Genomic DNA, 12,220 nt, shown 5'->3' on the forward strand with positions numbered 1-12,220 from the left:
CATCCTGGCCAACATGGTGAAACTCTGTCTGTATTAAAAATACAAAAATTAGCTGGGCGTGGTGGTGTGCTCCTATAGTCCCAGCTACTTGGGAGGCTGAGGCAGGAGAATTGCTTGAACCTGGGAGATGGAGGTTGCAGTGAGCCAAAATCGTTCTGCAGTCCAGCCTGGTGACAGAGTGAGACTCCGTCTCAATAATAATAATAATAATAATAACAATAATAATAATAATAATAAAAGTAAAAATAAAAGAAGAAAAAATGTAAAATCAATCACAGAAACAGTTTTAATAAATCCTCTCTACTTGGAAATTGTAAATAAAATACTTTAAATAACTGCTGAGTTAAATAAGTTGAAACTGAGATCATAAACTACTTAGAAATTATGAACACAACTTCTGTTTCCAGCAAAACAATAGAGTAGGACATCCTACTTGCTACAAATATCTAAAATGGATTTAAAAATGACAAAATAATTGTAGATGGATGGCTGAGTTTGTCGGAAAGAAAGAAAAATTTTTGGTTTCAGAAAATAGAGAGGGTTTTAAAAGTCAGGTTGATATGTACTCAATTTTTTTTGTCTTTTTTTTTTTTAAAATTAACCTTTCCTATGGTGCTGAGATATACACTCAATTTGATGTGAAGATAACCCTAGTGGGTTATCTGACCAGATTTGGCAACAGCTTTGTTTTAAGGCCCAAGCATTCTTGGGCACATGATAGGGACACAGATTTGAAATACTGCATATTTAAAGCCCATTAAAGAGGCTGGGCACGGTGGCTCACATCTGTAATCTCCAGCATGTTGGGAGGCTGAGGCAGGTGGATCACTTGAAGCCAGGAGTTCGAGACCAGCCTGGCCAACACTGTGAAACCCTGTCTGTACTAAAAATACAAAAAAAATTATTTCGGTGTGGTGGCACATGCCTGTAATCCCAGCTACTTGGGTGGCTAAGGCACAAGAATCGCTTGAATTCAGGAGGTGGAGGCTGCAGTGAGCTGAGATCATGCCACTGCACTCCAGCCTGGGTGACACAATGAGACTCTGACTCAAATAAATAAATAAATTAAACCCATTAAAGAGAAAGAAAGGGCATAGATAGAAGCACAAGAATAAGAAATTGAGGAAAAGAACAGGCTAGTGTGCAAAAGATATAAAACAATATCTAGAAATAAATTGTTATTGGCATTTTCAATAAACAGTGTGAGATGGAGTTGTAGAGAGAATTAGTGAACTGGAAGAGAGATTTGAGAAATTCTAAAAATTAGGAGAACAATATAAAAAGTGGAAAATATGGAAAAAAGATAGGAAAGACAGAATAAGAAGGTCCATCATATACATAATGGGAGTTTCTAAAAGTAAAAGAAAAAGAGAGGTAATATTTGAAACATAAAGGCTGAAAATTTTCAAGAATTGATGAAAGGCCTGAACTTTTAGTTTCAGGAATCACAAGTCTTGAGCAGAAAATGAAAATGAAAATGAAAATAAGTGTATACTTGGGGACATTATAATGAAAACTTCAAAGATAGAGATAATCTTAAAAGTTACAAGAGAAAAAGTAGATATTAATAAATAATTAAGGCTGGGTGTGGTGGCTCACACCTGTAATCCCAGTATTTTGGGAGGCCAAGGTGGATGGATCACTTGAGGTCAGAAGTTTGAGACCAGCCTGGCCATCATGGTGAAACCCCATCTCTACTAAAAATACAAAAATTAGCCAGGCATGTGGCTTGTGCGTGGAGTTCCAGCTACTCAGGAGGCTGAGGCAGGAGAATTGCTTGAACCTAGGAGGCGGAGGTTGTAGTCAACTGAGATTGCACCACTGTACTCCAGACAGCAAGACTCTGTCCTCCTCCAAAACAAACAAACAAACAAACAAACACACCCAATTAAGACAGTTTATTTTAACAGCAAAAAGAGTCCAGAAAACAATCAATATATGAATACATTATATATAGTGTGTGTATATGTATGTGTCTATATGTGTATATATGTGTGTGCACACGTGCACATGGTATATATTTTCTTTTCCTTCTTTCCATTTTTAATTTAAATATTAGTTTTGGGCCGGGCGCGGTGGCTCAAGCCTGTAATCCCAGCACTTTGGGAGGCTGAGACAGGTGGATCACGAGGTCAGGAGATCGAGACCATCCTGGCTAACACAGTGAAACCCTGTCTCTACTAAAATATACAAAAAACTAGCCGGGCGTGGTGGCAGCGCCTGTAGTCCCAGCTACTCGGGAGGCTGAGGCAGGAGAATGGTGTGAACCCAGGAGGCGGAGCTTGCAGTGAGCTGAGATCCGGCCACTGTACTCCAGGCTGGGCGACAGAGCGAGACTCCGTCTCAAAAAAAAAAAAAAAATATTAGTTTTGTCATAGGTTAACTTTACAATTTAGACTTTAGGTAACAGAATATTCAGATAGCGCTGTAACAAAATTTTGTAAGTAATTAACACAGGTCAGAGATAGTATGACTATCTCCCTGAGATGGACTGTTGGAACTTTATTTCTCTTCATTCTGTGGAAAGGGTGAGAAAGAATATCTTCATTTATACGAAGAATAGTTGTATCTTATTAGGTGGAAACAGAGTTTTTTTTTTTTGATAAATAGAAGTTCAAATATTTGTAGAAAGATTGTAGCGCCGAGATGGCGCCACTGCACTCCAGCCTGGGCGACAGAGTGAGACTCCATCTCAACAACAACAACAACAACAACAAAAAGCATCATTAGTTTCTAGAGTTCTAAGATAGAATGACAATCTACAAGTCTAGATTCAGTCAAACTATGATTCAAAGATGAGTGTAAAATAAACAAACTTTTAGACAAAGACTGGCTTTTGTTGATATCACTAAGAAGGATGAACCCACAAAGGACTAGGAAGGTAAAAGCATCAGTGAGTAAGGAAAGCTTTAAGTGTATTTACATCTTGCAGAAGATTGGCTTTAAGTTACTCTGTTCTTGCTTTTAATATACTCACTTGACAAAACCCCATTGCTGGTTAAATGCAAGTCTCTACTACTCTGTGCCTGCAGCCATGTAGCTAACTAGAACTAAAGCAAACTATGCTGACTGTCCTCACTTTACATTGATGATCGTGAACCTCAAGTGGGTCTTTAATGCCCTGGAGCAATCATACTATACTTTGCTGGTTCCTTAATTTTCCTACTCTTCTTTACAACTACTTCACACCTTCCTTCCTCTTTTCAAACCACTATTTCCTCTTCTTTCACTTGATTACTACTTCATCTCTTTAATCAAAAAAAGAAGCCTTCTCTTACCACCATTTTCAACACTTTACTTATCCCCTTATTCCACTTTGCTCTCTTTTGCAGTGAAACGCCTTAGATATTCACACAGTTTCTAAATCCTATCTTCCCATTCTTTCAGACTCATTCCACTTAGGCTTCTTTCCATCTCACTACCTGAAGTTTCTCTTTTGGATATCACCAGTGACCTCCGTGTGGCTATATGCAAGTGTCAATTCTCGGTTCTCATGTTACTTGACCTATCAGCAGCATTTGACTATTGATTTGCCTTCTTGTCTGGTAACTGTAGCAGATGCTATAGATGCCCTGCTCATATCCCCTCATATCAATGCATGCTTGTTCACTTTCACTTTCAGTTACTAGTATCTCTTTGTCTGAGGGATTTCTTCAGCTGCCAGAGTCCACACTGCCTATGCTTAGATGGGTAGAAATGCCAGCAGAATAATACTGCTTTCCCCTCCCTTAAGCATTTTTTTTTTTTTTCCGGAGACAGAGTCTTGCTCTGTCACCTAGGCTGGAGTGTAGTGGCGTGATCTCGGCTCACTGCAAGCTCCACCTCCCAGGTTCACACCATTCTCCTGCCTCAGCCTCCCGAGTAGCTGGGACTACAGGCACCCACCACAACGTCTGACTAATATTTTTGTATTTTTTTTTTAGTAGAGATGGGGTTTCACTGTGTTAGCCAGGATAGTCTTGATTTCCTGACCTCGTGATCTGCCTGCCTCGGCCTCCCAAAGTGCTGGGATTATAGGCGTGAGCCACCGCACCTGGCCCCTTAAGCAGTTTTTAACCAATGACTGATATGAGTTGGTGTGAAAATAACCTAGCTCTATTACCCCTCTCTTGAGGTCATGTCATTTACCAGATATTCCCCAGTGCGATTAAGCTCCAGTTACCTGCAATGGTAACTTGTTTGATAAACACTTTATTGGCTGCTTTTATCTATGTCTCACTTCTCTGCTCCCCTGAGCTCACTTCCCAAGCAAACTACCTGTATATGTAATCCTCATTTCAGGGTTTGTTTTCTGGGGGTACCCAACTTAATCTTCCTCATCTGGTTTTCAGGGTACCTTATTATCTTGGTTTTCCACCTACATCACTGGCTACTCCTCATCTTCTTTGCTTTAGCACCTCTTAATATTGAAGTACTCCAGGTTTCATTCTTTAGTCCTCTTCTCTTCTTCACTTATACTCACTCCTTGAGTGAATTCATTCAATCTCATGGCTTTAAATACCATCTATATGCCTATGACTTTCAATTTTATATTTTTACCCAAGATATATTTCTTGAATTTGAATCTGTTTAGTAAGCTTGTACTTGACATCTGCATTTGGAGGTCTATTAGTTATCTCAAAATGTCCCAAATTGGATTCCTAATTTTCTTCCACCCAAACTTGTACTACTGGTAACTTTTTTCATCTCAGTTAATGGCAAGACTATCCTTTTAGTTAGTTGTTCAAGACAAAAATTTTAGAACCATTCTTGACTTCTTCTTTTATCTAGTACTTTGTATCTAATCCTCCAGAAAATTCTTTTGACTCTTTAAAAAATGTGTCCAGAATCCAGCCATTGCCTTCTACTCTGGTTATGTCACCAGCATCCCTAACATTGCTTACTCTAAAGGCCCTCAAAATGGTTTCCCTGCTTCCTCCCCTCCCCTCCCCTCTCCTCCCCTCCCATCTCCACTCCCCTCCCCTCTTCTCCCCTCCCCTCCCCTTCCCTCCCCCTCCCCTCCCCCTCCCCTCCCCCATTCCCTCCTCTCCCCTTCCCATCCCCTCCCCTCTCTTCCCCCCTCCCCTCCCATCTCCACTCCCCCTCTCCTCTTCTCCTCTCCCTCTCTTCTCTCTCCTCCCCTCCCCTCTCCCTCCCCCTTCTCGCCTCCCATCTCCACTCCCCCTCCCCTCTCCTCCCCTCCCCCCCTCTTTCCTACCCTCCCTTCCCCTCCCTCTCCCCTACCGTCTCTCCTCCCCTCCCCTCCCCTCTCCCCTGACATAGGTCAGATCATATTACACCTTGGTTTTAAACCCTACAATAGCTTTCTGTTTATCTCAGAAAATAAGCCCAAGTCCTTGCAGGGTTTTCAAAAATAAGTAATGCACCCATTACTTTTCTCTTCTCATCCCCTATTACTTTGTTTTTGAGATGGGGTCTGGCTTTATCACCCAGGCTGGAGTGCAGTGGCCTGATCTCAGCTCACTGCAACCTCTGCCTCCTGGGTTCAAGTGGTTTTCCTGCCTCAGGCTCCTGAGTAGCTGGGACTACAGGCATGCACCACTACGCCTGGCTAATTTTTGCACTTTTAGTAGAGATGGGGTTTCACCATGTTGGCCAGGCTGGTCTTGAACTCCTGACTTCAGGTGATCTGCCTGCCTTGGCCTCCCAAAGTGCTGGGATTACAGGTGTGAGCCACCGTGTCCAGTCTCCCTATTACTTTTTTACTTAGTTACTCAGCTTCAGCTACACTGACCTTCTTGTTGTTCTTTGAATATACCAGGCATGCTCCTGCCTTTGTCCTTGTCCCCTTTGTCTGAAACACTTTTTGTCTAGAAATCCCCACATTTCAAAACCCTCACCTCTTTCAAGTGTTTACTCAAATGTCACCTTCTCAAGAAGGCCTGATTATCTGTTTAAAAACACACCTGCCTCTTTCCCCAACACACCCTGCTCTCCCAATCTCCTTTATCTACTTTTCACTTATTTCCAGAGCATATATCACTTTCTAACATATTATATAATGTACTTATGTTTAATGTTTATTGTTTATTGCTTATTTCCCCCGTTAGAATCTAAGCTCCAGGAGGCAGCGACCTTCGTACTATTTACTGATGTAGCCTATATGCCTAGAACAATGTCTGGCATGTGGTAAATACTCTATAAATAATTGTTAAATAAATGAGTGGAAGAAACATTATTGGGTTAAAAATATAGTTCCATATAAAACTTTAAGATCACACAATGCAGTATTTACTGTAACATCTCACTCACCTGTAACATTTTTAACTTCATCCATCATCGTATTCAAATCAGTCTTCCCATTATCTTTAAGATAAAAAGGCGTCAAAAAGATTTATGGAAAAATGATATAAGGGCCTTAAATTCTGAAATAGAAACTGAAAAGTCAATTATTCCAAAATATTTCCCTAGAAGTTCATTTTTCCAAGTCCAATGCTCATGAATTGAATTAATATAGCTACTACTATTTATCCTATAAACAATAAAAATCTACATTTCACAATGCAGGAGTAAAGCTTAAAGCATTCTTCTTTCCTTCAAGACAATCTATTATCTAGTAAGTTAATCTATTCAGGGGTTGGAAATTTGAGAATTAAAAAATTTTGTTTAAAAATGGTATTTCCATTTTTGTCAACGCTGACTTTACCTTTAGTCTTATGATGACTTTGGCACTAAGCTATCCACTAAAAGATTAGAGTGTTGGTATCAATGTCTGGTTGCTCTTAGGTTGTCATGTTGATATATCCAGTTAAAGTCCATTTGTGATGACAAAACTTTTATTTTGCCATGACCATTCTCAATTAAAATATATTTTCACAGACCATGTACTTAGTTTCTTTGATCAGTATTTCTCAAATTGAAGTCTGAAGTCACTGGAAGTCAGCGGATAAATTTTAAGCAGTTTGTAAGACTGCAAGTTTGAGAGACACTGGATTGGGAGGTTAAGCTAGTAGTTAAGAGATGTTATTACTCTCATAGGCAAGAATCAGTTTGGAACTTTACAGCTGCTGAAGGACACACTCATTTTCTACTTATGACTTGGTCAAGGGTGTCAATTCATCACTGGTCAAATATGTTTACACTATTGTATTATTTGTAATATTCCTAAGACTATAAGTTTATCTGAGGACAAGATACCAAGAATCACTTTGCGTTCTTAGTATCACCTAGGCATTAGTGTAATGGTTTGCACAAGATTGATGCTCCATAAACATTTACTAAATTATAGTTCTAGCAAAATGCAAACATATTATAAATAATGAATTAGCTTTAAAATTATTATATTCCAGATTCTTAGATACAGAATTTATATTTGTTTGTTCTTTTAAAATACTTTTAAAATTATGATAATCTTTTTTTTTTTCCGCACTGTTGCCCGGGCTGGAGTGCAATGGCATTATCTCGGCTCACTGCAACCTCTGCCTTCCAAGTTCAAGCGATTCTCCTGCTTCAGCCTCCTGAGTAGCTGGGATTACAGGTGCCCGCCACCATGCCCAGCTAATTTTTTGCATTTTTAGTAGAGACAGGGTTTCACTATGTTGGCCAGGTTGGTCTCGAACCCCTGACCTCGTAATCCACCCACCTCGGCCTCCCAAAGTGCTGGGATTACAGGTGTGAGCTACCACACCCAGCAATTATGACATTCTTTTACCGGTATTTTTTTTTTTTTTTTGAGACAGGGACTCATTCTGTCACCTAGGCTGGACAGTCCACCTGCCTCACTCTCCCAAGTAGCTAGGACTATAGGCACATACCACCATCCCTGGATATATATTTTAGATAGAGTCTTGCTCCATTGCCCAGGCTGGAGTGCAGTGGCATGATCTTGGCTCACTGCAACCTCCACCTCGTGGGTTCAAGCAATTCTCCTGCCTCAGACTCCTGTGTAGCTGGGATTATGGGTATGTACCACCATGCACAGTTAATTTTTGTAATTTTAGTAGAGTCGGGGTTTCACTGTGTTGCCCAGGTTGGTCTTGAACTCCTGGCCTCATGAGATCCACCTGCCTTGGCCTCCCAAAGTGCTGGGATTACAGGTGTGAGCCACTGCACCTGGCTGTTCCCGGATAATTAAAAGAAATAATTTTTAGAGATGAGGTTTTGCTATGTTGCCCAGGCTGGTTTTGAACTTCTAGTCTCAAGAGATCTTCTTGCCTCAGTCTCCCAAAGTGCTGGGATTACAGAGGTGAGCCACTGCATCTAGACTGGTATTATTTTATAGTTTTATAATACCTTATTAGTAGTAGTAATATGGTTACCATTATAACTTTTAAATAGGACAAGGAAGAACTTTTTTTGGATAAAAGTTTGCCTGTAAATAACATGCCACCACACTCTTCCCTTTCTATGTCTCCAATTAGCTCCACTGAGGCCCATTAGGTTCTGAAACAATATTCTATCCTATCTCAGATGGTTAAACAGATGTACAAGCTATTCTACATTTATATTATATTATAGGAATTATATTAAGGGCCTCACACTTTAAATCACTGTGCTGGTGATGTTCCAAGATACTAGGACAACAGGGCAACCACAAGTATCTACATTTATTGCATTGGTAGATTGAAAGAGCTATAGAAGGGATTTAAAAACAAAAGAAAAAGTCATGTTTTGAAAACTGCTTACTTATTAAGGCAAAGGTACCAAGGACCTAGAACAGTGCCTGATGCATCATAGTCTTTAAAGTTGATAGAATGGAAGAATGAAAGGTACTACTGATTTAGAAAAACATATACAGTATTCACTGACTTGTATTAATCATATATTTTTATGATTTCCTTTCTGGAGCAGTAGTCCCCCAAAATTTCCTGATGAATTTTTCTCAGTTCCACTAGCATAAGACCATCTAAAATATGCCAAGTTTAATTAATTTCATTTGTAACATTACTATATACCTTTTAAAATCTGTTAATTCTATTAGCTCATGGAAGTATAGCATTGTGGTTAAGATTCTGGAGCCAGATTGCCTAGGTTCTTTTCCTGGTTCCATCATTTACTAGCTCTCTGCCTTTGGGCAAGTGACTTGACTTTTTCGTGCCTTAGTTTCCTTATATGTAGAATTGGGATAAAAACAGAACCTACCTTTTAGGGTTGTTTGCAAGATTAAATAAGTTGATAAATGAAAGTGCTTAGAAGAGTGCCTTGCATGTGTCAGGACTACACAGTGTTGGTCATTGCTATTTAACACTGGATTACCATTAGGGACTAAAAGATTAATGTCCTGTGTATTCTTGTTAAATCTTGGCATTTCCTGTGGTGTTACATAGTGAGTTGACACTTGCCATTTATGTTGGCAGTATTCTTGGTGATTCTTCCCAAGCGGTAGTCATTGGGTTCAGTTTGGTAGTTATGGGGAAGGTCTTACTCTTTCATTTCTTTTCATATGTATCCTATCTTCAATCATTCTAGCCCCTTCAATTATTCCAGCCCCACTACTAGTTTCATGTTCAAAGGTTTACTAAGGGTAGCATACTGATATTCAAAACTCTCACCATCAACTGGTAGGTGGTCCTTCAGTGCCTGGATTTCTTTCTCCTTGAGATCAATTCCCATGCTTTTCATGAAAATTTCCATCTTATCTGAAGACACTTTTGTTCCTTAAGAAATAAGGGGATGAACACAAGAAAATTTGTAATGATATAAAGAGCGGGTAATTCTAGCTCACACCTAGGCATCAATTCTATATGTAGAAAGAAGGGCAAAGAACAATGAAACTATTCAAGTAAACATGGTTTTTAGTATCTAAGTCAGGAATTTCTAAACCCTGAGCTGTGGGATTCTGTTATTGCTTTTAGCAGAACTAAGACTAAAATCAGCCTTTATAAATGTGTCTGCATAATAGGGTCTGAAACTTGCTAAAATAATGGAGAAAAATAAATAACTAAATAAAGTCCATGGGTTTACTCCATCATAGTCCTCTGGAAATATTTTTAAAATTTTTATATTTTTAATTGACAAATAATAATTGTATATTTTAAAGGGTATGATGTGATGTTTTGATACATGTAAACATTGTGGAATAATCAAATCAGTGTAATTAGCATATCTATCACCTCAAATATTAATCATTTCTTTGTGGTGAGAATATTCAAAACGCATTATTGTAGCTTAAAACACACAATACGTTATTATTAAATATAGCCATCTTGTTCGGCAATAGAACACCAGAACCTATTCCTCCAACCTATGACTTTATATCTGTTGACCAATATCTTCCGGGACACTTTTTCTGTTCATTTTATTCTTTTTTATTTTAAGTTCTGGGATACATGTGCAGAACGTGCGGGTTTGTTACACAGGTATACATGTGCCATGGTGGTTTGCTGCGCCTATCAACCTGTCATCTAGGCTTTAAGCCCCACATGCATTAGGTATTTGTCCTAATGCTCTCCCTCTCCTTGCCCCTCACCCCTTGACAGGCCCTGGTATGTGATGTTCCCCTCCCTGTGTCCATGTGTTCAACTCCCACCTATGAGGGAGAACATGGGGTGTTTGGTTTTATGTTCTTCTGTTAGTTTGCTGAGAATGATGGCTTCCAGCTTCATCCATGTGCCTGCAAAGGACATGAACTCATTCCTTTTTATGGCTGCACAGTATTCCATGGTGCTACATTTTCTTTGTCCAGTCTATCATTGATGGGTAGTTGGGTAAATAACTTCTTTATTTAGGAGCAGGTTGTTCAATTTCCATGTAGTTGTGTGGTTTTGAGTGAGTTTTAAAATCCTGAGTTCTAATTTGATTGCACTGTGGTCTGAGAGACAGTTTGTTATGATTTCTGTTCATTTGCATTTGCTGAGGAGTGTTTTAGTTTCAATTATGTGGTTGATTTTAGAATAAGTGCTATGTGGCACTGAGAAGAATGTATATTCTGTTGATTTGGGGTGGAGTATTCTGTAGATGGCTATTAGGTTCACTTGGTCTAGAGCTGAGTTCAAGTCCTGAATACCCTTGTTAATTTTTTGTCTCATTGATCTGTCTAATATTGACAGTGGGGTGTTAAAGTCTCTCACAATTATTGTGTAAGAGTCCAAGTCTCTTTATAGGTCTCTAAGAACTCATTTTATGAATCTAGGTGCTCCTGTATTGGGTGCATATATATTTAGGATAGTTAGCTCTTCTTGTTGCACTGATCCCTTTACCATTATGTAATAGCCTTGTCCTTTTTGATCTTTGTTGGTTTAAAGTCTGTCTTATCAGAGACTAGCATTGCAACCGTTGCTTTTTTTTTTTTTTTTTTGCTCTCCATTGGCTTGGTAAATATTCCTCCATCCATTTATTTTGAGCCTATGTGTGTCTTTGCATGTGAGATGGGTCTCCTGAATACAGCACACTGACAGGTCTTGACTCTTTATCCAATTTGCCAATCTGTGTCTTTTCACTGGGGCATTTAGCCCATTTACATTTAAGGTTAATATTGTTATGTTTGAATTTGATCCTGTCATCATGATGCTAGCTGTTCAATTTGCACATTAGTTGATGCAGTTTCTTCATAGTGTCATTGGTCTTTATATTTTGGTATGTTTTTGCAGTGGTTGGTACCAGTTTTTCCTTTCCATATTTAGTGCTTTCTTCAGGAGCTCTTGTAAGGCAGGCCTGGTGAGGAAGCAGAGCCCTCAGCATCTGCTTGTGTGGAAAGAATTTTATTTCTCCTTCACTTTATGAAGCTTAGTTTGGCTGGACATGAAATTCTGGGTTGAAAATTCTTTTCTTTGAGAATGTTGAATATTGGCCCCCACTCTCTTCTGGCTTGTAGAGTTTCTGCAGAGAGATCCACTGTTAGTCTGATGGGCTTCCCTTTGTAGGTAACCTGACTATTTTCTATGGCTGTCCTTAACATTTTTTCCTTCATTTCAACCTTGGAGAATCTGATGATTATGTGTCGTTGGGTTGCTCTTCTCGAGGAGTATCTTAGTGGTGTTCTCTGTATTTCCTGAATTTGAATGTTGGCCTGTCTTGCTAGGTTGGGGAAGTTCTCCTGGATAATTTCCTGAAGTGTGTTTTCCAGCTTGTTTCCATTCTCTCCATCACTTTCAGGTACACGAATCAATCATAGGTTTGGTCTTTTCATATAGTCCCATATTTCTTGGAGGGTGTGTTCATTCCTTTTAATTATTTTTTTCTCTAATCTTGTCTTCACACCTTATTTCAGTAAGTTGATCTTCAATCTCTGATATGCTTTCGTCCACTTGATCGATTCAGCTATTGATACTTGTGTATGCTT

The 12,220-nt window shown here is 39.2% G+C and overlaps 1 protein-coding gene across 50 annotated transcripts in view; it reads right to left on the minus strand.

Annotated features, from left to right (window-relative positions):
• LOC126939504 (uncharacterized) overlaps positions 1–12,220 on the minus strand; it is a 557,395-nt gene that overhangs the window by 93,516 nt on the left and 451,659 nt on the right. For all 50 annotated transcript variants that reach the window (XM_050764859.1, XM_050764858.1, XM_050764860.1 and 47 more), the window contains 2 exons: positions 9,492–9,596; positions 6,253–6,306 (listed from right to left, as the gene is read on the minus strand). In XM_050764859.1, the coding sequence (XP_050620816.1) occupies positions 6,253–6,306; positions 9,492–9,596 (159 nt within the window). The remainder of the gene's footprint in view (positions 1–6,252; positions 6,307–9,491; positions 9,597–12,220) is intronic.

Source organism: Macaca thibetana, chromosome 16 (genome assembly GCF_024542745.1).
Source record: "Macaca thibetana thibetana isolate TM-01 chromosome 16, ASM2454274v1, whole genome shotgun sequence".
NCBI classification, from domain to species: domain Eukaryota; kingdom Metazoa; phylum Chordata; class Mammalia; order Primates; family Cercopithecidae; genus Macaca; species Macaca thibetana.